General features: G+C 38.1%; 1 protein-coding gene across 2 annotated transcripts in view; it reads right to left on the reverse strand.

The window, feature by feature from the left end:
• CLVS1 (clavesin 1) overlaps nt 1–16,594 on the reverse strand; it is a 199,310-nt gene extending 182,716 nt beyond the window's left edge. The window contains exons 1-2 of one of the 2 annotated variants that reach the window (XM_017547540.2): nt 16,391–16,594; nt 4,273–4,878 (exon numbers count right to left, since the gene is read on the reverse strand). In XM_017547540.2, coding sequence (XP_017403029.1) covers nt 4,273–4,727 — 455 coding nt within the window. In that variant the 5' untranslated portion in view covers nt 4,728–4,878; nt 16,391–16,594. Of the gene's footprint in view, nt 1–4,272; nt 4,879–16,294; nt 16,333–16,390 lie in introns of those variants that run through there. The other variant, XM_037745388.1, reaches the window with a different exon arrangement.
• Between the last annotated feature and the right edge of the window lie 10,287 nt (nt 16,595–26,881).

Consider the following 26,881-nt stretch of genomic DNA (forward strand, 5'->3'; position numbering starts at 1 on the left):
TTGAATAAAAAATGGGCGCTGATTGAATCCATCTGGTTTTGATTCAGCCTAGCAGCCTCAGAAAATGCAGAAGTCAGTCAGCTCTCTACTGGGGTCCAATGTCTATGCAAGGCCAATTTATGCTCAGGTAGCCCAGGCACTGCCTATGCCTCAGTTGCCACGTTGAAACCAAGCAAACAGAGCCTGGCACGGACTCTTAAGGAATAGTGCTTTTCATCGCTCATTGTTCTGAGCTTTTGTCCATGTGTCTGGGTCCAGATGAATGAGATTTACATTGTTTTAATAAATATTAATAGCCATTTTAATCTTAGTAAACCCTTTACATGAGATGTTCAAATGACTTCCCAGTCATCTCAAGCCCCCGGTGAGAGTGAAGACATCTCCCTGAAAAGCTGTATCAGCCCTCCCAGGCCTTTTGGGCCCCACTGAGCTGGGTCTGTGTGAAAGGAAACACATTTGGGGACGAAGCAAACAGGTGCTTAGGATAGGCATGCCATAGTTCACATTCATTGCCCCATTCCCATTTTCAAATATTGGATTCCAGCCTCTGGTTGCAGTTCATTTTACCATCTGTCCTCTATTACTTTTAACACTGAATATTTTATAGTATTAGTGATAATACTAGAAGCTAATATCTAGAGTACTTACAGGGTATCAAACAAGAAGCTATGTTTTTTTCAATGCGTTATTTCACTCAGTCCTCCCAGCCATACTGTTAGATAGACATCACTCTCATTCCCACTTTACAGATGAGAAAACTGAGTCTCAGGGAAGTTGTTGTCCAAAGTTATATAACCAGTAAACAACATGACAATATTGAAATTCAAACTGAGGTTTGTTTGCATCAAATATTTGGCTGCCAATGGAATAGCTGTGTCATTACAACCTTTCTGTTAAAAACCATAATGATCTGGGACAAATAATACTGCACAGTTTGACAAATGTGGAGTGGGAGAGTACAAAGAGAGAGATTACTTTAAAAATTCTAGTGAATTAAGAGACTGTAAAGTGAATTTTTAGTCCCTTCCTATCCATAGGATCAGACTGAATGAGCTTCACAATCATGAGCCATGAAAACTGGAAGGTATCTCAGGAATTACATAGTTCAAACTTCTTATTTTACACAAGAGGAATTGAGAAACAGAGAGGTGAAGTAATTTGTCTGAGGTTATCATAATCATAAACATCTGGATTATTTACTAAGAGATTTGTTCTTTTTCTTAACAACACATTTTGGGATATACAGGGACCAAATCCTAACACAAAATAAAACATTTTACTATGGTTCATTTCTTTACGTGTACATCCCCACTTAGTGATGTTCCCTGCCTCATCTGTCTTAGCACATGGAAGTTCTAGAACACTGAAAACAACTATGCACAAATGAAGTCAGCATAATTATTGATACAGTTTGGCTCTGCTGTCCCCACCCAAATCTCATGTTGAGTTGTAATCCCCAGTGTTGGAGGTGGGGCCTGGTGGGTGGTGATTGGATCATGGGGGTGATTTCTAATCGTTAAGCACCATCGCCCTAATGCTGTCTAGTGAGAGAATTCTCGAGAGCTGGTTGTTTAAAAGTGTGTGGCACATTCCCGTATCGCTTTCTCTTCTGCTCCACTATGTGAAGATGTGCCTGCCTTTCCTTCACCTTCTGCCATGATTGTAAGTCTCCCGAGGCCTTCCTAGCCATGATTCCTATAGAGCCTGCAGAACTGTGTCAATTAAACCCCTTTTCTTCATAAATTACTCAGTCTTGGGTAGTTCCTTATAGCACTGCAAGAATGGACCAATACAATTATTCTCCAGAATCATCAATACTTTCCTATTTCAGAATCCAAAATGTTAATGTGCCATTTTTGAGAGGATAGCTGTTGCCTCTAGTTTACACTGATGTCCTGCACCAATGAGTTGTGTGTCTCAGAAGGAATTATTTTATGGCAGCTGGAGTGAGCTGTCTATATGTTTGCACCATTGCTAAGCATTCGGCTGAACAATGGGGTCCTCACTGGCGGGGATTGTGTGTTCTCATTGCTGTCCTCATTGTCCTAAGACAAGCTCTGACACAAAGTCTATACTCGCTGAAAGTTTGCTGAGTAAATGATAAAGATGGATGAATCGTAAGACCCAGAAATCTGTCTCATCAGTGAAGCAATGTAGTGAGAGACTCATCATTAATTACGTTAATTATAATACAATATATGATACGTTATTTCATATTACAGAATAACAGAGCAGAAACATGAAAAGGCAGCCCAGGCCTAGGTAGAGTCTCAATCAAATTCTAGACTAATAGTGTTAAAATATGCAAATGCCTTTCCAGGATTAGACTGTCCCATTTCAAATTATCAACCACAAAACAGCCAGTGGTCACCAAGGTGCCCTACACTGTTACCATTTTGAAGAGGAAGAGTAGTGACATGAGGCACTGAAGAGGCACTTTAGAAATTCCTGTTAATGGTTATGGGGATTGAGATATTTTTAGGTTAAATATCTCTGTGAAAGCTCAAGCCATAGGTGATGTTTTGGAAACTGATTCATTCTTTCTTATTCAACATTCATTGGATATTGTGCCATGCCCCAAAGATATAAACATGCAAAAGACATGATTCCCTGTTCTCAAGGAACCTGCAGTCTTGGGAAGAGGGGTAAGAATACACAAAGTAGACACACAATTACAGTAAAGTCGGGTTAAGACAACTGGCTCTCACATCAAACTGCCATTGCCCAACTCCCACTGTGTATTCACTAGCTGTGTAACATGAATGAGTTCCTTTACTTCTAAAAGCCTTGGGTCATCAAAGGTAAAAGAGGGGTCATAGTGCTAATACCTATCATGCAAAGTTCTCAGGCGGGTTAGATAATATATATTAATGCTTAGCAGAGCTTGTCATAAATATTCAAAAAGCTATGATAACAGTGGCTATTACAATTCCATTGTAAATGCATTAATAGAAATATAAATAGAGGTAGGGTGCCTGAGAAAAACAGGATTTGGAGGGAAGTAGAGGAAGACTACCTTCCTCAAGGACCATAAAGATGCATCAGTAGGCAGAATGTGTCTTTGAAGTTGGATGATTGGAGTTGGGATAGGGGATAGCTGTCTCTCCTTTGGGTGTCTGACAGGTAAAGTCCAAAGGGTTGGAGCCATTTAAAAACCTAAACTTTTCAAAGCAAGGCTTATATCCCCAACCAGCTAGATCAGAGAATGTGAAGAAGAGCAGAAGATGAAGCAGAGGAGGAAATGCAGAAGTTGGATCCTAACCTTACTTTATTTCAATCATTTTGCAGGTCATTAAATTCTTCATAAATTACCCAGTCTCAGGTCATTCCTTATAGCAATGCAAGAATGGACTAATACAATTATTCTGCAGAATCATCCATACTTTTCTATTTCAAAATACAAAATATTAATGTGCCATTTAATCGGGAAAGTGACGTACCAGAATTTTGGAAGGGTCACCCTGGCTACGATGTAACCTAGAATGACTCAGGAGAGATGAGGCTAGAGGCAGGGATACTGGTACTGTCTAAGAAGCTGCTGCATTAATGAAAGAGGAAATGATGAGAACCTAATCAGGCAATAATAATGGGAGCAAAGAGAAGTGAAGAGATTTGAGAGGTTTATAAGAAAGTGGTAGGACTTAACAATTAATTGGATGTGAATACCAAAGCAAGGGGCAGTCAGTCAAGGATGGCTCCTGGATTTCTGGCTTGAGAGACTGAGTGAATGAAAGAGCAGGTAGAGTGAGAAAAATGATGCTTTCAGTTTGAGATATGTCAAGTTTAAGGTTCCGTATAGGTCTTTCAGGGAGAAAGGTCTAGCAGGCATCTGGATAGAAATGTCTGGCACTCTAGACATACAGGTTATTCAAGTCATGGAGAAGATCCAAGAAATTATTTTATGCATTGAAAATACTTGATATTAAGCCACCTAATGAATCCATTTTTGTTGCTGTTATTAAAGATGAGAACACGGAATACAGAATATACGGTTCTTCTAAAAGATCCACCTTCATTTTTACTAAAGTGAATGACCCACTTTGATAAATAGAATAACTTCTAAGGTCTCTTACAACTCTAATGTTACGATTCTATTGTTCATCTGGAATTGGCTTTTGAGGACAGTGCACCTGTGGCCTTAAATCTTCCTCCTTGAACATGTGAAATTTTTTTAGATGAAAGTTCATTATAAGTAAAGCCATACAAACCCAAACATGCAGTGATGATGCTTATAGCAAAGAAAAACCAAGTAAAGACACTATCTACATTTACCTACTCTGATCCCAATTGGCTGCAAACAGCAAAAGAATCTTCCTGCCGTAATGGTCTCGGTTTTCCAGCACCCCGGGGAACCCATCGATCAGAGCCCTCTTAATGCCGGGATCATCTGCCTTGAAGTTTTTGAACATGTCCAGGTTTAGCTGGCGGTACTGGAAATACTGAGCCAGGAGTCTAAAGGCATCCGCTTGGTGAAACTTCCTGGCTCGGAGGAATCTCAGGATGAAGGCATCATCTGTACGTAAAAATCCAATGTCAGGCCTGGTGATGATCATGTCCCTGACTTGCTGAATATCCTGATGTAAAACATCTGGGTTTTCATTCAGTTCCAGGCGAGCTTTCTCTATAGTCTCTGGACTGAGTCCAGCCTGTAAATGGGTCATCTTGGCCAAATCTCCGTTCCAAGTGTTTAACTTCTGATATTTTGGAAGAAGAGAGATTGGTCCCATTCACCTGATGGTCTGCTGAAACTGTGGCCCATTCAACAGTGTCTTACTACCAGACTGCCCTGGAACAGACAAATAGAGGGTCTTCTTTCACATTCAGGCCCTATGTGGTCGTGTCCATCCAAAAGAGAAGCAAAACTGAGGCCATTGTTTACTGAAAAACAAATACACACAAAAGAAACAAAACAGAGATGATACAAAGAAAGTCTGGGCAAATTAATTGGAGCTTAGACAGAAAAACAGTATATTAGGTTGTGTGTCTGATTAGATCAGATATCCAAAGAACAAATGATAAATTATCCTTAAAATGGGTATTGAGCATAAGTTGATTATAGACAACTTGAATACCTAATATGCAAATATTTGAAATATGTTTGGGAACGTTTTAGTTCCATTGACCAGTTAACATAATAGTGCCTGACCAGATTAGCAATAGAGTGCACTTTTATTAATTACCTTAAGAAAAAGTGACAGGAGAGAAGGATACTTCTCTGTGACAGCATGCTTTATGGGACCACTCACAGGCTTAGATATGGCAAAGAAATTACAGCTGTGGTACAATTTATTGCTTCCTATTGGCCTCTTTTCTCAAACAGAAGTATCTTTCACATAAATATCCCTTCCCCCACTTTTTAAAAGCCAGCCATTTGTATCTTAACTATAAAAAAGCTTTCCCTGTTTTAACCCCACCGGTGTTTGTGACTCACAGGAGTCCTCCACCAGTGTGTGTGAAGGGTGGGGGTGGGGACAGACTTATGGCTGGAAGCTTGACCTCTAATAATCAAATTCAACAACGGGCAAGGAGGCTCACAGGGACATTTACAAATGACTTTATTATTTGCATTTGCCATTCTTTTACTAGGAAGGCAAGAGGGACTTGAGACTGTTGGTTGGCTCTTCACTTAACCCACTATCCATATGAGTTTAAAAATTCTTCCATTGTATATAACCTGTCTGTTCTCCTATGATGCTGTTTCACTTATGATAATTGTATTTTAATCCACTCAGATACATCCTTTATGATTTCTCCAACAAAATGGTATACAGAGAAACACCCATACTGTTTGCATCTTATTTTAAATATAAATGCTTAAACTCTTGCAGACATCTGTTCGGTCTAACCTGGAAGTTCCAAAAATCAGAAGACACACTAGGTATACATAAACTTAGAGGCATATATTTTTCCTAGCTTTCCTAAGTCAATCTTATCTGCAATAAGAGGTAGAATATTTATTCCCAATGTAATCATTATTGGTAAAACTTTATCATACAAAATAAATGATGATTCTTTTGCTTAATTTAGGACTAACAATAATTTAAGAGAGACGATTAGCCCACATATTTCTACTTTACAATGTCTTTGGGTATGGAGAAGATAAAAGCCAGTTTAAGTAACTGGTATTCATTTTCAAGATAATAGAATAATGAAAATAATTTTATTTATAAAACATCAGCTTCGTAAAGTAACTTGTAAGAATATAGTATTTAGCTCTGTGATATTCTGTAAGAAACATAAGAGTCTTACTTCTCACTGATTTGGAGGACCAATAATAGTAAAGGAAAATAGTGTTACAAACGATTCCTAGTATTGGAAGAAATTTCAAAACCTATTAGTTTACTGCCCACCTGATGTTAAAATTCCTTCTCTGACAGCCCTTTCAGAAAGCAGCCTCACCCAAAGTCTTCCTTCTCCAGTTCTTCCCTACACTCATTGCAATCTATTTTTGACATGCTGCTGAAACTGCTCATACCAATCAATGACATGGATGACAATATAGCATATTATCCAAACTTAGGCACTACAGGGTGCTAATAATAATGATGCTAGAACAACGGCTTCCAAGCAAACTCAGACAGATGGTCATTCTACTAGTGAATGTCCTTTTTGTTACTACAGCAAATAAACTTCAGCACCTACTGTAGGTGAGCTCTCTCACTATTTAATGTTGATCACATCATCCTTCTTAGACCTCCTTCTCCCATTTTCCCATTTTTTTCTGTGATCCCATTTACCCTTGATTTGTCACCTAGCCCTTTGTCCCTCCCTCTCCATCTTCTCTTTCCGTGCTCACATCTTCAATGTTAGTGTTTTCCAGCATGCTGCCTCCATGATCCCCCATCTACAACTTCAGTCCGTAGCTCCCTCCTGATCTTCAGGCTGCACGTTCGACATCCTACTGAACATCTCCACTTACTTGACTCACAAACACAAATTCAGTATGTTCAAAACTGAGCTAATCATAGTTCCTTATACTGGATTTGCTCCTTGCCATTGTCCTTTAGTAAATGACATACTCATCAATGCAGTTTCCCATGCTAGAAACCGTGGAGTCAACTATTATTCCACCTCTCTCTTATCGCCCACTACCAGGCAATCACCTCCATAACATTTTTCAAATTTGCCCAATTATTTCCATCCCCATGATCACTGTCTTTGTTTATATTGCATTACTACTCATCTGCTTATCCTGCAACATTCTCCCTATTGGTACCCTTGCTGCCAGTCCATTCTCTGCATTTCAACCCATTCTCTGTATTACAGTTGAAATATGCCCATGTCACTCCCTGATTAACATCTATCATTAGCATCTAGTTGTCCTAGGATAAAGTATAAAACTATGTAGCATGGTTTTAGGACCTTTCATTTTTCTGGTCCCTTTATAACTCTCCAGATTTATTGTCTGATCATGTAGCCATTGGCAGCTTCTTCTCACCTTTGTGTGCCTTGGTAAAAACTGCTCGTGCTCTCTCGTGCGCTCGCTCTCTCTCTCTCTCTCTCATGACCACTGATTGACTCCTCTTTGCCCTTCAGAAGTCAACTTGAAACTCGTTTCCCCAGGAAACCCTTCCTGACCTTCAGAGGTCACAGTAGTCCCACATCCCTGACCACACCATATTCTATTGCCATTTTCCTTTCTCTTGCTTTATCCAGAACACCTGACAGAGAAGGACTGGATTTAATTCATCTGTGTATCCCTGATACAGGGCATGGCCCAAAGAGGGTCGACTCCATGAGCCAAGTGACTTCATTGCATTCACCACCACATCCTCAGTGCCTAGCTCAGTGGCTGCCATGAAGTAGGTGCTCAGTAAATCGACCTAGAATATATGAATAAAGAAAGTAGTTAAAATGTTTGAATGAATGAATAAGTGTATCAGTACCTCCAGGACAGTTTATTCTTAAGTGAGGTGTTATGGCTGATTGATTAATGTCTTTGTTCATCTACAAAGTATTTTGTTTTTCCTAGAGAATTTAGCCTAAGCACACTGTGCTTCAGTTTCTCACCTCCCTAAAGCATGCCAGGTGATGTTCACAGTTCCAAGCCACAGAGCACAGTGCATAAAGCACAAGGCACAGCAATGGCTCATTCCCTACAGAAGATTTAAAGCTTGGAGCAACTTACTTACCTTACAGTTCAGGGAACTCAACAATGTTTCTGAGATAAATTACTATGGGTTCAAAAGGAAAGTTGAGATTGCATTTTTCATGGCCTGCTTCCACATATAGCTATGCCTCCAATCTATAATATCTGACACAAATTTGCTTCAATCTATATCTTTATTCTGTGCTCAGCATATAGTAGAAGCTTCTGGGGAGAATACTCAAGCCAGGGTCACTGGGTATCATAACTTAGGATAACATAGATATTTTCTGTTAAAGGCAAATTCTTCATACCAGAAGTCTGAATAAGTTGCTGCTTAAATAACAACTTCAATTGATAATATTTAAGGCACTGGAAAGGCTATATGAAGAATGTTCACCAGGATATAGCATTTGCATTTGACTATAATATTTTGTTCACATAAAGGACTTGGTTCTCATTCAGCTTTTCCAAGTTATAAATGAACACACTGAACTTGTATCACATGAAGAACTGGAAATGATTTTCTGTGCTGGTGGTATTAATGATAATATCTATTATTTATTATAGCTATTTATTATACCCTAGGCATTTGCAGACTCTCTTTTTATAGACTACAGTATCTAATCCTCAGAACAACTGTATGAAATGAGTATATTATTGTCTTCATTTTTCAAATGAGGAAACTAAGGCATATAGGGAGGTTAAACAACTACCTAAAATTACACAGCCACTAAGGGGCAGATACTGGATTGGGCCCAAAGTAATCTTTCTCTGAACCCATGCTCTTTGCTGTTTTGCTGTTCTCTTATGTGTGGGAGAGAGGTTCTATTATTTATGATTTAAGACTCATGTGACCATCTGCAAGTCTCAGAACCTCACTCTGGTTCCCTAAAATTCCTTTTAATCTTACCATTTTATGAGCCTAAATATGCCAGTGGATAAATAGATTTTCTTGGCTGGCTTAATCCTGTGTCTTACAGATATCTAGCTGTCATTTCTTCCTCCTTCCTTCATTGGAAGATGACTGTAGCTGTTGAAAACCTAGCTGTCTATGCCTTTTCCAGCTATCACTAATTTTTTCTCTTCATTTAGATATTTCCTTTGGCAAAAATGACACATCAAAGATCACAGATCTTGTCATTCTGTTTGAAGGATTGATTGCCCTGCCTAGCAGAGTGCCAAGCAAGGTGTCAGCACTGAAATGTGCTCGATGATCTAAACAGGCCAGTTTAGGCAGATTCATGTGAGCCTCAGAGACCATCTCCCCCCAGCATGGTTTAGTCCCAGATGATTCTGTATTTGGAGACCATTTCAAATGCATGGAGAGTAATTCATAAACATTCTCTGGGGTGAGCAAGGTGGAGGATACCTCTTTTCACTCCAATCCACACCTTTTCCAGCAAACCAGAAAATTAGGTAGTGGTATTTTTGCATGAGAGGGAGGAAAGAAGAGTATCCATATTATGGTATTTAAAATCATGTCATCTGTAGGTTCTAGTTTTATATTTTATCTCAAGATTCCATTAGAAAAAAATCTATATATATTTCCTTATACAGAATTTAGTCTTAAGAAAGTACATCTACAAACATAAACAGTATTCTTTACGAATCAAAGAGTCTAAGCATAAAAATACTTTCAGAGAGTATGAAAATCCAAACGAATTCAATTTGGTAATTTTGTGATCTGTTATTCTCATTTATTTATTTTGTTATAATCTTCAGAAATGCACATAAAATATATCAGGAAAAATTCAGAATAATATTAGCAATGCCTTATATAAAAATATGTATCTGTATGTGTGTATGTACTATTTCAAGGCATTTTATATCAATTATCTTTTTTCTTTGTTACAATGATACTGTGATAGACAGAAGAAAGATAATTCCCTGGGAAGAGCTGAAGGGAAATCCTGTGAAATAATGTTAGTAAAACTGCTTCTGAAAGGAAAAAAAATCTACTTTAAGATCCTTGTTGATATAATTATGCTGTCTCCACGTAAATATTTGGGGCACATAACAGCTAAGTCAGATAATGAGCTAGTAGTCTTAAAGTTGGATAACCAACAAATATTCATGGAGTATTATTAGGTGCCAAGGTCTTTGGTATTATATAATCTAATTTCCATGCCAATCTTTAAAGCTATGTTGTTACTTATTAGATGAAAGGATAAATCTGAGATTTAGATACGGCTGAAAGAACAAAGATTTGCACTCAAACATAATTGTCCCATGTTTTGTCCAAGACTCTGCTCTGCCTCTCCAAGTTGGTGCTTTCTTTAACATCACTCTGAGTATCAGTGCCCTCACACTCAACTATACTCACACAATACACACACATCCACACCCTACCAGTCCTAAAGGACATCATTTAAGAGATGTTGTAAAATTGCCAAAATTTGGGGAGAAAATAGAATATTGTTGTCATGACCAGAAAGATAAAATCTATAAACCTAAATATTATTTGAAATATAAGAACATCAATAACTGCTTAACAACACCTCAAATTTGCATGGCTTCTGGGTGTTCTTAGTAATATAAAGAACAATTTTTAAGTATATATAAATTTAAATTAATAAAAAAATAAGAAACTATACCCATATTTGTTTTGTGGGCTTCCCTTACAAGAAAAGGATGAAAAGTTAATCTCAGTGACAACACTTTGTACATGAAAGTCTAACCAACTACCACATCCATTGGTATGTGTGAAGTTATGTTTCAAATTTTCCATATATACTGAATTGGGTTAACCCTTACAGCTCTTTACCTTGCTAAAACCTTACTACAAATTTTTAAATTGAATATGCATCTTTACCTAGGAATGACAAAGGAATTTTTATACTGAATGAAATAAAAACAGATGCTGCTGATACATCTAAACCAAAACTGAAAATCATAGTGACCAAAAATCTTTCTAAGTGCAAATCTATTTGAAATCTTTCTTGAAAGATAATACATTCCCTCACACACAGCCTATTGAACCTACATTTAAATCTCAGAGGCTGGTTGATTACATGTGCCATGGTGCTGACCAGAAGTAGTCTTTTTTTCCAATTGATGAATTTTCAAATTGGCCATTATGGTTTGTAGGAGTTCTGCATGAGTACTGGCTAAGGATCATCAGACCTGTGGTTAATAACGTGACCCTGAATCATTGACTTTCTTTAAATGTTAGCCAACTTACAGGTATGAACTATCTGTAGCAGGGACAGGGAGAGTAGTCTGAAAGGATAGAGAGGAGACTCTAAATTATCTGAAAGTGTGGTATGACCAGAATTTATCCTGTGCTTCACAGTCCACCTTCCATCACGTTTAGCTCAGTCCTAGCGTAGGACTAACTCTTGCCACATAAATACTCATTGTGCAGACTCCCTTGGCTCCCTTCAAAACAGCAAAAAAGCACACAATCATTTGCTCCCATTTGCTCCTGCTCTTAAGAAATGTTAAAAGTAGATTGAAATGAGTTTCATCAGAGTAGAGACACTGAAAACCTGTAACCAAAACAGATGGCAGGTCAGAATTGGAATACACTTTGACTCAGGGAAGATGGACCTATGTGACAGAGGATTCTAGAATAATTTTGCAGTTTTCTTTGGGACAAATAATGCAAGGAGTTGAGGGGGAAGCCAACTTATAGAGAAAGTATGGGATTTTTGTTCCTCCTCACTGTGTCTGATAGAAAAAGTCTTTAATTGAAGTAGCATTTACCTTACACCTCAGTGTATTTTAAATAAAGAACATATATAGGGAAAAAATTGTTGAGCCATAGAATATTAGATTGGGATGTTTCATAAGCTATTCAACTATCTCCATATGAAGTCATGGGCAGTTGATACTCCCATTTTTAAAACAGATTCGTTGTGCTTCTTAGGGTTATCAATGGGAAAAGAAAGGAAAACAAAAACAAAACACTTGACCCCTCTGTCATCAAAGGGAAAGAGCATTTCTCTAAGAATAGAGTCTTTTTTTTTTTTAAGAGGACATAAAGGAATGTAAGAAAGGCAGAACTCATCCCAAAATGACCATTAACTCTCTTTGCCCCTTTTTCTACTAAATGTTTTCCCAGCAGATCCATGTAACTGTGACCCTTCTGGATGTGACTGCACAGGCAACGGCAGCAGCGGGAATCACAGCTAAGAAAACTGCCTGGGAAAAGTAAAGCACAGCAGCATGCTTAAGAGTGAGGTGGGAGGAAAGAAGCTATTTTTATAACCTTCTCCTCAATTAGAAATAGAATTTCTGAGCTCTTATTGCCTCAGAACATGGGGTGGTTTATGTTTTGTTTTGGAACGAGTGTCATTATTTAATAGTCAGACATAAAAGTGAGAATGTTTAAAAAGAAAACTTTTCTTTGCCCTTGCTTCTCAAAGGGTAATCCATGCATCAGCAATGGCAGCAGCACCCAGAAGCTTGTTAGTGACAGCATGTCAGGACTTACCTAGGCCTACTGAACAGGTAACAGAATCCCCAGGCAATTTCTTTGCAAATTAATTTTTGAGAAAAGCTGGTCTAGAGGATTTATAATGACCCAGAGGGGTTGAGAGGTAGGTTAATTGCCTCTGAGGCCAGAAATCACACTCTCTGTGGACAGCCCTACTACACTGTCCAAGAGGAACATAAGGCACCTACAATGTGTTCTATACCTACGGAGAAATGACACTCATAATAACTTATCGGATCACCCAGTTAATTACTCTCACTATGTTTGCATGCTCTATATATCAACCACAAAAGAAGAAAGGGAGAAAGGAAGGGAAATTTAGAGAGAGGAAGGGAAAGAAGAAGGGGAGAAGAGAAAAAGAAAAGAGAAAAATCTTACGTGTTTTGTTTGTTTTGTTTTGACCTCACTTAAAGAAGGTTTTTATGTATGGTTCCTGTAATTTAACATCCACCCCCATCACGCTATTCCCAGGCCCATAACTTCCCTCCTACTTCCTCCAAAACTATAAAATAATGAACATTGAATAAGCTATGTAAATGACACACATAAATGTATGGAACTTTGCCTAAGGCCTTTGATGCTATTTAAGAAGCATAGATGGAAAAGGAGTCATCAGTGGTCTGCACAATATTTGGGAACTGGAGATTTGGCTAAAAGCATCCTGGAAACGAGAGCAGAGCATCTCAAACACATGTGGAGAAATTTCTGCTGGCTCAGAAATCAGGAAGCAGGAAAGCTCACAGGAAATTAGCCTACCACATGGAAAACTTTCTCTGATACTCCCTGTCACAGACAAGTGCATAAAGCTACAAAGCCTAGGGCAACCTGACCTGAGAAGATACAAAAAAGGGCTGTGGGAGGCATCAGAGATAGGAAAGAATAATGAACTCATTATCTGAATAAATGAAAGCTTTTCATGGGGCAAGGGATGTTTGGCCAGTTCATTTTCAATCCATAAAGAATCAAGCAAAAGAACATAAAGTTCCCTTAAGCTGAGAAAAACTTAGATCGGCAATTAAGCATGGTTTCAATAGAGATATAACATCAGTTAGAGGTTGCAGAATTGTCAAAATTCACACTGTGGACCTTCTCCTGAAACAACTTTATTCCAGTAATATCTGGATAAAATGAACAATAATCAAGCGATACTTGGGAGAAGGTCAAAAAGAAGGTCTCTCTTGGCAATGTTGAGGACATATTTCTGGACTGAGTGCATACAGTCAAGCTTCATATTTTGTATGCTCATTCTGCTGTGCTGCCTCCTCTGTCTGAGTCACTGTGTAACGGGGACAGTAGAGAAGATCAAAGTCAGCCTGGATCCATTTACTAAGGATGGATGTCTCTGCTATCAGGGAGTATGTAAAGTTGTGAATAGACTTCTTAGGGATAATAAAGTGCCTTTCTTTGTTTAAGGAAAAAAAAAATCTTCAGAAGTGAGCAGGCACTGTCAATTCTGAAGAGTTCAAGACTTTGCCTTTTGGGAAATGAAAAACCTTCTAGCTTTGTACTCCGCAATTCTAAAAAGATGCACTTTTCTATGAGCCTGTCTACAAAAATATATGATGACACCCTGCTGGAAAACGTTTTCTGTTCACCTTTAAATTTATTATAAAAATGAGTAATTTCTGTTATTGAAAACATTTTTAAAGGCAAAATAGCTCTCAATAGAAAACATTTAAGTAAGGAAGCCAGGATACTGGCATTCTATAAAAATTAATAAGCTCAGCATAACATTTCAGTCAGGAAAAGTCATTGCTTACAGACAGATGCCTGTAAATCTCACTGAAACAGCATTGTTTAAAAATTTCCCCAGCCCCAAGAGATTGTATTAAGCACAGGAAGAGAAAAGCTCTAAAAGCACTGGATTCCTGGCCTGCATTTCTGGTGTGAAGCAGCTAGAATTGGCAACATGTACACTTTTAAAAATTGTCTGAGCTGAACCATTCTTTGCAGACAGAAAAGGGATTTTTAAGAATCTCCTTTTTCAGGGACTTTTAAGAGGTCTTGTTTACTGTGGATATTACCAAACCAAGAAACATTATGTGAATGACCAAATTTTCTTCTATAAAATCAATTTCACCACATATTTTGCTAGTTTTCTTGTTTGCGATTCAAAAGTGAACGAATTTTAGAGACAGGTGGAATTACGTCTAAATAATTAGTAGCAGTAATTAACTTTTGACACAATGCTAAGATTCCTCATTCTCAAAGAGAATTACGTATGAATTCTTCCTCAAAACTTCTTCTGGAAGATTCATATTTGTGACTGTCTTTATTTTCCACGGTGCCTATAATGGTGAACAATCTGGTTTAGATGAAACTTACTTCACTGTTTTAAGAAACAGAACAAATACACAAGGGCAATTTTAAAATCAAGCTTTTCTGTGCTCTGGTTTAAACTTTCATGTCACATGTGATCTATCATTCCCATTTAAATAACCTCATTTTTTATTAAGATGTTAATTTCATAAAAAAATAACGTCAAAAAATCCCAATGCTTTACTGCTCAGTAAAAATCAATTAAATGAGCACCCAGCAAAAGATTTTTATTTATGACAGGCTCAGGCACTTATTTGCTGGTGCTTGTTAGCTCTTATAAAACAGATGATCCTGACTAAATTAAATAGGCGCTATGACTTGGGCTTAGACTTTCAGGTTCAAATTAATCAGACATTTGAAAGATGTTCCAACTTCCCTTCAGCCAAGATAGAAAATGATAGCACTCTAAAAGCAGAGTCTGGCAAAACAGAGTTACATAAAATGCTTTTTCAATTTTTGCAGTCTATTACCCTTTACTATTATAGGAAAATGGTGTTATCACCTGATTACTGAGAAAGCACATAAAAATCTTGCCTTCCAAATCTGAGCCAGTCCTTGACTCATGATGAACAAAGCAAGGCCATCTGCTATGAATATCATTACTACTTTGGCCATTTGGGCAAGGGATCTATCTTCTTTGCTTCAAAGAGAGGTTTAAGATTGGAAAATTGAAATAAGTAGACAGAAAGAAACATTGGAAAAAATAGTTCATTTGAATGACAGCCTCCTTTCTTAGGCTATCATTGTCATCATTTTATTTTTATTATGGCCACAGAGTTAACCTTTGGGGTCCCTATTTTACAAAACATTTTAGCTTAAAAAAAAACTTAATTCCAGAGTTTCTGCATTAAACACTTAGGAAGGGAAATGGACGTGTGGGTGAATATGAGTCATCCGTCACCCCCACCCTGCTTCCTGGTGATTCTCCATCGGAAAACCAGAAACAGGTTGAGCTTACATTTCTATTTTTCTGGAATCACATTATGCCGTAGGCCATGTTAATTTCCTCAACTAAACAGTCTCTAATCTGCTGAAAGGCAGCTGGCTAACTGCTGGTGTCTGGCAAGTGCCCCATCTGTCCCCTTGCCTGGGGTCTCTCCCTCCTGCCTTCACTTTCCGTTTCTCTCAAACAGGCGTCTCTCTTTGTTTTCAGGGGTTCGTTCACCTGAACTTTCCTTCCTATGCCTGTCAACTTGAGCTCTATTCCCTCTACCCTGCGGACCTTGGGCTTTGTTTGTCTAAGTGGCAAGACACAGTTGTGTGACTGTAGTTACCGCGCTGGTGATGGTGGCAATGATGACGGAGATGGTGGAGATGGGGGTGCTGATGGTGTAAGGGGGCGCAGGCTGAGCGGGCGCCGGGAGGAGGGTGGACCGCGGAGGCGGCGGGGAGCGGGGTGCGGAAGGGATGGAGTGCAGAGGGATTGCAGGTGGGAGCTGTCCACATACCGAAGTGCTGAAACGCCGCAGCCATGGCATCGCGCAAGAGGGGGAAAGGCGGGGAGGCTCTGCAAATACAGAGGGGAGAAAAAAGGCAACAAATACCTTCACACCGCCGCCCAGCCTTGCTTTGGGAATGTATTTCTGCAGGTGTCCTCGCTGCTGAACTGGGTGGGTGAGGTCCCCTATTCTGGCAGGTTCGGGCTCAGATTTCTCTAGAAAGCTGTGAATGAGAGCTTGGGCTCCACACGGGGCTGTGATTTTGGTAGGAGGCGTGTGCGCCCGATCTCTGTCCTTCTATACCGAGCCTAGCTTTCCCCTGGGTCCTAAATGCCTCCGTACCACAGCCCTCCCTGGTTCCGTCGAGACGTACCAAGAATTATTTGTAATTTTGTTAACATCTGGGCCAAAAAGTACCGGAGACATCACTCACAACACAACCTTAAAAATAGAATCTTTCAAACGGATTAATGAAAGTGCAAAAGCAGACGTGTGTCTGTGTGTGTAAATCTGACAGATAAGAAAGTATCACAAACCTATAGAAAAAAAGGACAAATTATTTTACTAACAAGTGGTGTTAAGAAAATAAACTATCTGAAAAGACTCAGATCAAAGTCTCATTTCACCAAAATAAATTACATATAGATGTCTTTTATCAAAAACATATAATTTAAAAATATGTCTAGAAGAACAGAAATATTTTACCAATCTCAAAATAGAGAAGGTTTTCTAAGCACAAGAGAAATAGAAAACATAAAGAAAAAAGATCAGTAAGTTTGAGTGCATAAAGACACTTCTGAATGTCAAAATCTAAAAGTAAATACAAATTACCACTTTAAGAAATTGTAGCAAGTAGATGTTTCATACACAAAGTATCACATAAAAGAAAAAAAACACTAACAGCCTTTTAGAAAAAAAGGAGGAATGTTAAATGGCAAAGAATTCACAGAAGAAATGGGGACGCATAATAAACACATTTTTAATATCAATCTCACCTGCAAGTGGAAATATGCAGTTTAATATGGCAGTTTGGGCTAAAGTTTTAAATATACATATCTCATATTATTGGAATAATAGTTAGAAAGCATAATATTTTCACAAATCTATTTCACAACGTATATCCAGCATCATAAATATAGATGCCATTTAGATCCACTAACTTCACTTCTAGTACCTTATGCTAGGGATATATTCAGATATGCAAAGACTTATAAGTTTCATTTATGATCATATAAGTTGTCAAAAATTAAAAAGCATTAATTTTTTATCTAGCCTGTAATGTTTGTAGCTATTAGGCTATTAAGCTGTTTAAGGCCAAAAAAGAAATGCTTGCAAAGTGTTACATTAAGAAAAACAAGATACCACATACAGCATTCCCATTTTCCCCCTGTTTTCAAATGAATTAGATCATTATGCATAAATATTCTTTTTGCCAAGGTAACATGACTTTCTTATTTGTATTTGCTTCACATTTTCACATTAATAAAATGTTAGAAAACTTATGAAATATTTTAAAGCAATCTATCATATATTTCAAAGACTTTAAAGTCATCAGAATTCTTCCAACTCTGACATAGTATTATATATTTACTTATTTGTTTAGTCATTCTCTCTGATAGAATGTGACTACCATGTGGCAGATAATTTATCTGTTTGCTCACTACTGCTTCCCAAGCACTTACAAGTATGCCTGGAACAACATAGTTCTTAGTTTATACATCCCCAGAATGAGAGACTCCACGTCTGGATATGATGTAGAGATAAGACAACCACCTAAAACTTAGAGATTCAAAACTGAGAAATGGTTGCAGCAAGTGAAGAATTTTTGGAGATGGGTTGGGTATGACATATGGGTGGTAAGTTCTATGTTCTATGACTCCATGGGGGCTAAGATAATTTTGGTAACCACAAGAGCAGATTATTGCAAAAATATTAACTGATTACCTAATATCCTGATGCTTGCCCACAATTCCCAGCCCTATTACATATGGGCAGGGCCATGGGCTTACTCTGGCCATGGGCTACAACAATTCCTTACTTAGTCCCTGGGTGACTAAGTGGAACATCATCTCATCTAGCCCCTTCTTCATTCCAAATTTCCATTCCCACTGTGAACAAAGAAGAGGCCATTTTTGTGGGAAGTCACTGGGGCTGCAGAGTTAATTTGTTCTTCCAGCATTACCTAGCCTATCTTGATTAATTCAAACTTAAACTTATTAAAGCGGCCTGCACATTAGATAACAGAAATATTAATGACAACATCTTATCTGCTAAAAAACTACAGGGAAGACAAAATGTGGTCCAGTTAATTAGAATATTCTTACTTCTACAATTTGACATTACTCCTTACACATTTTCTTGGCTCTTAAACATCCATGCTAGTCAAATGTTCAACAATGTGCTGTTTCACCATTGTAAAATCATCCTAACACCTCCTTCATGAACATTGGTATTTCTCTGGGTATTAAAACCATTATTCCTGGACTCAACTTCAGTGTACCCTCATGTGGATAGAGCCTTTACCTGTCACTGGTCAACACACAGAAGGCACTCTCCACGTACTCAAACCTAGATCACAGCAAACCCAACATTAACAGTGCCCTTTAATGGAGTACAGAAATGAGTAACTAAGTGGGGTGTGCCAGGAGTAAGGTCAGGCAACATAAAAGATGCTTGTAAGCAGGCCGGGCCTTTACCCGTCAGTGACTGTTTATGCACAAAGGAGTCCATGGAGGGAGGAATCCTGGCAAACAAATATGTAGGCAGTTTTCGTGTGCAGAACTGAAATGGAGGTTGAGCAGAAGTTAAATAACATGCAAAACATCAGCACAATGTCAATCAGGGTAAGTGAAGGAAAGGAACTTACTGAATGATTATATTCTAATCTGTTCTGTGCAAGGGACCCATATGCCTATCAACGTAGCCCAGTGTCCTTTGGAATGACATTAAAAAGTATAAATCAGTTGGGCATGGCGGCTTATGCAAAGTCAAAGTGGGTAGATCATGAGGTCAGGAGATCAAGGCCATCCTGGCCAACATGGTGAAACCCCCTCTCCACTAAAAATACAAAAATTAGTTGGGCATGGTGGCGAGTGCCTGTAATCCCAGCTACTCAGGAGGCTGAGGCAGGAGAATCACTTGAAACAGGGAATTAGAGCTTGCAATGAGCTGAGATCATGCCACTGCACTACAGCTTGGCAACAGAGTGAGATTCTACCCTTAAAAAAAACAAAAAAGTGTAAAATCTAATTAAGTTCACATCTAGCCAATTTCTCAAATAAGGCAGTTGCAAACAAGTGTTTACAAACAGGATGAGGCATTCTTTACAATATTTTGAAACATGCATTCCTGAGGGATGTGCTAGTTTGGACTTACTTTGTCCCCATAGATGATTGGAAGTCCAAGGCTTATTTTAATTCTCTAAGGCTCCACAAACTTTTTTTTTACTTCAACCTCTTAGTTTCCTTGGAAGTACAACTCTCTGAAGACCTTAGAGGTGCAACTTCCATCTGACTTAATCAGTTTCCTATTCCAGTAGCCACACCATAGGTCTCTGGAGGCACAGAGCTTAGATCTGCTATGTTTATTTGCTTTTTCACCTCTATATCTTTCATGATTTATGTGAGTCTCTGGAGTAGCAAATGGTAAGACCAGATCCTTTACCTGATCTCTTCCTTGAGACATTCTAAACCACTGAGAGATTTTAAGTAGACATGAAGGTCACACCCTTAATCTGACTCTTGGCAAAAATATTTAGTTTTAACAGACTTTGCCTCAAATGCTTACTTAATTTCATCTCTTTCTTTTGGGAGAAAAAATGGATTGGATTTTCAAACATGGCAAGACCTTGGAATTCTGGAAGTATCTATTCTTCTTTATTTCCACTTTTAAAACCAGGCTTTTCTTTGCTTATTATCTTGCAAAAGCAGCAAGCAATAACCAAGACACACTACTGACATTTTGGGTTTTACCCACTTCTCACTAAAAATGTGAATTCTTTAAGTATACAATATTTTTGTATGATTGACACATAATAATTATATACATTTATGGTGTACAATATGATGTTTTGATACATATATTCATTGTGTAATAATAAAATCAGGGTAATTAGCACATTTGTCACCTTAAACATTTACTTTTTCCTTTGTGATGAGAACATTCAAAAACTTATCTTCTAGCTATTTTGAAATATACAATACATTATTGTTGGCCCTAGTCATCCTGCTATAACAGTGGAACACCAGAACTTATTCCTCCTTTCTAACTGTAATTTTGCATCTGTGGCCAATCTTTCATTGTTCTACCCTCTGCACCCTGTGATAACCACTATTCTACTTTCTACTTCTATGACAGCAACTTTTTAGGTTCCACAGATGGCTGAGGCCATGAGATAATTTTCTTTCTTTGCCCAACTTATTTCACTTAACATAATGTCCTTCAGGTTTATCTATGTTGCCATGAATGACAGGATTTTGTTCTTCATTATGGCTAAATAGTATTCCATTGTGTCCATATACTACTTTTTAAAAACCCATTTACTTGTCGATAGACACTTAGACTGATTCCATATATTGGAATATGGAATAACTTACTTCTAAGTTATTGCAGTTAACAATTTTACCAAATGTTTTATGACTGTACAACACAAATTGCTATCTTTCCTACCTTTGATATCAGGTTCCTAACCACATATTGCCAACCACAAACTCAATACTATACAATTTATTTTTTAATTCAGCACTTCACTTCCAGGACATGATAGGCTATGCCTCAATAATAAATAAACCCAAAGATCTCAGAGGCTTAATACAACAAAGTTTAATTTGTCAGAGAGGTTCAATGCTAGGTTGGTAGGGAGATGAGGTATAGGGCAAGAGAGGATCTCTACTCCACAAACTCAGGAAAGTTCTATCATTTTGAAAGCTATCATGGTGGGGGAAATGGATACATGAAACCTCTCACTCACTCCTAGAAGTGACATACATCATTCTACTTATAGCCCATTGACCAGTATAAGTCATTTGGTCCTACTTAACTCCATGGAGCTGGAAAAGGTGGCAGTATTTGATATGAAGTAGACTTTCAAGGGGAAGTACAAACTCGAGCATAATTCTGCAAGATTTGAGAGACTAAAAGCTTGAGACTAAAAGCAAAGATCTAATGCTGCATCATTGAATACTGACACTCATCCCAGAGGACCATTGTGCAGCATCAAACAGCAGGACGTGCTCAAGGTTGGAAATTCTTGACAGAAGGGAAGAGTAAAGTAATTCAACATGTAATGAATGTCTACAGTAAATCAAACGGGGAGGCATAACCACTCATCAAAATGATCAGTTCTATAAATTAAAAGCAAAGGAGATCAGTAACATATATCAGAATGATCAAGGAAGAAGCATGGAATTTGGAGAGAGAATACTTTGGTTCAAATCTTATTTAGATGTGGAATCACAGATGAATTGCTACAGTAAAGACATGTTTTTTTTTTCTGGCCAGTACTCCTCTGGAGGAACTCCTTTTCCCCCATTATCCAATATTCCTGTCCAGACCGTGTCATGGGAGGCACTTGGATCACTCATTGCTGCACAGCATCACCAGGTAGGAGGGAATGAAGCCAGGGAGTGCTTGGAGACCTATGAAAACAGAGTACTATAGTTTCCATTTCCTATCCCAAGGTTTTTGTTCCTACAACTTTTCCTTCAATTATCTGAACCATACAAGGAAACCCATCAAGCCAATTTGAATTGGGTTTCTATCACTGATATTACATTTGGTAATATTACTTTGGAGGAATCCTAACCTTTCTACACAACTCGCTCTTTTGTTAGGGCAACAGAAGCAACTGAGTATTAGAAACTATGCACTTTAATTCCCACAAAACCTCTCCAAAATGTAAGTATGTATTTGAGAGAAGTTATTCATTATGTCATAATAACTATGTGTTAGTCCCTTTCAGATTGGAAAGGGAAAGTAGAGGGAAGAAGAGAAAAAGCAGCAGTTGGTAGAAGCAGGGGAAATGGTGTGAGATGTCACAATAGAACCCGATTACAAGATCACGGGAGCTGGTATTGAGTTATGAAAACTTTTAGTTCTCCAAGAGGCCTGACAGGCTAATCCTTCTGAGATGCAGAAGTCTGGGCAATGCCAGTTACAACTTGCTACTGCTCATTTCCTCCTCTTAAGGTTATGTGTTCAATAAGAGAAGCTATTCTTTGTGGAGTAGACTTTTCCCACAGAAACAGTACTAAGGAAATAGACCCATACTTTGGTTACTTTATCAGATGGGAACGTATTTTATGGATACACAGTTTATAGTAATAGCAATAATAATAGCTAAAACTTATTAATGTTTCCCCATGTATAAGCATTATTACAAGAACTTTTCAAGCAATATGGCATGGAATCCTCACAGCAATTCCATGAGGGAGTACTTGTGTTATCCCCATTTTTCCCGGAAAACTGAGTCATAAAGAAGTTAAATGACATGCCTGAGTTATTTGGGCAGCTGGGATTGTAATCCATGTCTTCTTGTTCTCAAGGTCAATGCTCCAAACCACTGTTCTACTATATTATCTGCATCCCAGAAGGATTGTGCTATCAGGCCTCTTAGAGAACTAAAAGTTGTCATATTTCAATGCCAGCTCCTGTCATCTTGTAATCAGGTTCTATTGTGGCATCTCCCATCATTTCCCCTGCTTCTACCAGCTGCTTCTTTTTCTCTTCTTCCCTCTACCTCATGATTGCTGCTTATTTACAGCCTCTGCTACTCAAGCCTTAAGCCTACTGCCACTTATGTCTGCAACTTTCTCCTTCTGTTTTCTATTTTCTGAGATTCTCTTTGTATGTTGCATTCAAACTTTTTTAGAACCACAGTCTGTTTGGTTTATTTAGTCATTATCGGGTGAGGAATGTCCTCTTAGATAAGATGCTTTCATAGGCAGCATAACAGGCCTCCCATTGCTAGCAGCCTTTTGCTCAGCACTAACCTTTGTTCTAATTAGTTGTGGCTAGGGTGATAGTGGAGGTGACATGGTTGTAATGAAACATCCATCGACACTTTTCTCAAAAGGGATTACAAAAGGTGTTCAGAACTTCCTGGTGTGTTAGTTATTTGTTGCTACATGAAGATCTTTGCAATTTTTAAGACTAAAATTGGCAAGCCAGTCACTTGGAAGTGTTCCTAGGATTTGAGATGTAGGAGTAGTATATTTATGAGGCTGGAGTGTCCAAAATGATCTCTAGTCAGAAGGGCAGGTGGGGATATAGGAGATAAGTGGATGCCTTGAAGATGCAGAATACAGCAAGATGGCCTTGGATATCTAGTGGGATGGGGTAGGAAATGTGGCAGAAACACAGAAAGAGATGAACCAGCAAATGGAAGGGTACTCTGTACTAGGTGGTGTGTTAGGGCTGCCATGAGAAAATACCCCACATTTTGTGGCTTTATACAACAGAAATTTATTTTCTAACAATTCTGGATGTTAGAAGTCCAAGATAAGGGTGCCAGCATGATTGGTTTCTGATGAGGGCTCTCTCTTTGTTTTGCAGATGGTATCTTCTTCCTGTGTCCTCACATGGTCTTTTCTCTGTGATATGCATATTCCTAATGTCTGTTTCTCTTCTAATGTGGATATCAGTCCTATTACATTAGGGACCCACCCTTATGACCTCATTTAACCTTAATTACTTCCTTAGAGGCCACATTTTCAAGTACCATCACATTGAGGGTTAGAGCTTCAGCATATAAATTTGGGAGACATAATTAAGTCCATAATACACCCAAATGCATTTCCTTACCCTTTAGATTATGAACAGCCCTGTACTCTTCCTTCTCATCCAGCTTAACAATTAATGTAGCCTTTCAATATATCTCATTTCAGGAATAAAGAAAAAATTACATTTCTTTGACGTTTTCTGGAGATTTTTGTAATGATGCTGTTTATTCTGCTCAAAAGAGAACTATATAGGATAAATGTAGCAAATTCAAGTTTCTGGGTGTAGATTTAAGGAGGATTGTCTCCAACACTGAAAAGTACATGCATTTCTCAAATGAGGTTTAATGCCATTTGGGGAAAAAGACTGTGAAGATGTGTATGTGTACATTAATAAGTTAATGATCACCAAGCGCGGTGGCTCAGGTCTGCAGTCCCAGCACTTTGGGAGGCCTAGGTGGGTGGATTGCTTGAGGCCAGGAGTTTAAGACATTATGAGGCAACATAGTGAGACCTCATCTCTACAAAAATACACCAAAAGAAGCTAATGACCACTTATGAGGGCTAAAGTATTTTGAAGAATATGAGAATATTCCAAAACTTCCTCTTTTCTTCAGCTATTACATTTGCAAATAAGGGGCTTTGTTGCCACAAATGAAGCAAAGGTGCAGGGAAATGTATATCTAGTTTCTTTACACAAATATTTTGTGGACATATGTTGATGCAGATATTTATTGGTCTTACTATTTTCATTTATTTTCTTTTTTAATTTCAATATAAAGTCATAAAGAGGTAAAATAACATGCCTGAATTATTTGGGCAGCTGGGATTCTAACCCAAATCTGCTGGTTCCCAGGGTTGATTCTCTGAACCACTATTCTACTATACTACGTGAATCCCAGAAAGGCTGGGCTACCAGGCCTCTTGGAGCACTAAAAGTTATATCTCAGTGTCAGCTCCTATGATGTTGCAATCAGGTTCTATCACGGCATCTCCCACCATTTCCCCCACTTCTACCAGTTGTTTCTTTTTCTCTTCTCATAAAACTTATAATAAAATGTATCATAAATTTCTAATAAAATGTATAAAATGTAAATATCTTGTCAATATAAAATGTCAGTAGTCTCATTTGTTAAATGGATTCAGTAGAAATTTGACATCATTTTGAATTCCAAAAGAAAATGTTTACCTAATGTAGAAGATAAACTGCAGCAAGTGAGCATTTAATTAAGTTTGTTACTTACTATCCATCGATTTAAAAATTTATCCTTTTACCCTATGCTTTGAATAATATGAACAGCAATGTGTGAGAAAAATATTTAAGCTATGCTGATTTTTTATCTAATTTAAAATAACATTTAAAATTCACATTCTTTCTTTTTTTCATGTAATTTTACACCCCCATAACAAATACTATCATATTAGGTGAGGCCTCATTTCTCCGAATAACAATTAATCAATTTCAAAGTTAGTATTATTTCTGAAATTCATTAACCTTGCCAAAAATTTTATTGAGACTCTGAAACTGCGTAAAATATTTACTAGGATTTAAAATCATGTTTAACATATTTATTATATAGATGTATTCATAAATATTAAATCAATCAAACATCCAACTTACATATATATCCTATCACACTGATAGCTCAAATTACATTCTTGTGATGTAGTTCAAGTTTACATCCTTCTGGCCTCCCAAAGCTTTCAGTGGATATCTTAATAGGACATCAGAGGAAAGTTATGGTTTGGCAAATGAATGCTACAAATCATCTATAAATGCACTTCAGCCACTGTGAGTTCCTCTGTCTGCAAAATCTGAATGCAGTTATTCAAATTTTGTGGAATTATTACTGCAGGTCTTTTTAGCTACTACAAGAGTTTGGTTTTAACATTTGTAACTTGCAAGTCAGTACTCTGGGAGATCATTAGAAAAAGAGGGAATTGGTCTTTGGGAATAGGAAAAGAAATGTAAAGCAAAAGGCAGAGAAGGGCAGAGTTTTTTCATGAAGACTTGGGAAAGATGAGGAAACTAAGGTGCCTCTGGCCAGGAATGGCCTTTGCCTCACTGCCTGGTAGGAAGCTGGAGCTGGGATGCAAAATAAGAGCTAGCTCTGAGTAGGTGCTTGTAGTGACATCACCAAGCAGAGCTGTGTTGTAAGGAGGAAGAAAGTTGAGGCAGGGATATTACCTCAGGTCTTTTTACACTCCAGATTTTTTCACTCATACCTCAGAGGCTAAGTCAGTGCAAAGGGGAGGTTCTGGCTCCCATACTCTAGAAGCTAGAGCTGCAGTTTGATTGGCCCACTATGGCCAGTGACTGTCTCAGCCACATGCCATCTCAGGTGACCTGGTTCTACATAGGTGATGCTGACCTGTCAGTGAGGATGCCTGACCCATTGCTGTGGCCTCTATCCCAAGCTTAGGCTGTCAGTGCTCTAGTGCTCACCACCAGCTCGACGCAGAGGCCCCAGGAGCATGGGATTAGGAAGGCAACAACTATCCTCAAGTCCCAAGGCAAAGCCACCCTCAGTGATTCCCAGATAACCATCACTTCTGAGGGAGACCCACTGAGTCATTCTACAGGGTCCAGCCCTAAACTGGAGGGTGTGCATTGGAGGAAATGGGTTACCTTCTATTATTTCAAGGCTTCTGTTTCACTAATGAAGAAAAATAAATCTATATGTATATTTACATCTAGGCATACACACACCCACATTAATCTCTGATGGCTTCCACTAACACATATAACCAAATTAGTTTGTGTTATTAACACTAGCAGAGATCTTGGAAAGTTATGTCCAAAACCTCCAAGTTACAAAATCAGAAAAATTTTGAATATCTGCTTTGAAAATAGGACATGGGAGGAAAATACTCAAAAAAA

The sequence above is a fragment of the Cebus imitator genome, unplaced genomic scaffold (assembly GCF_001604975.1).
Source record: "Cebus imitator isolate Cc_AM_T3 unplaced genomic scaffold, Cebus_imitator-1.0 Scaffold199, whole genome shotgun sequence".
Lineage (NCBI taxonomy): Eukaryota > Metazoa > Chordata > Mammalia > Primates > Cebidae > Cebus > Cebus imitator.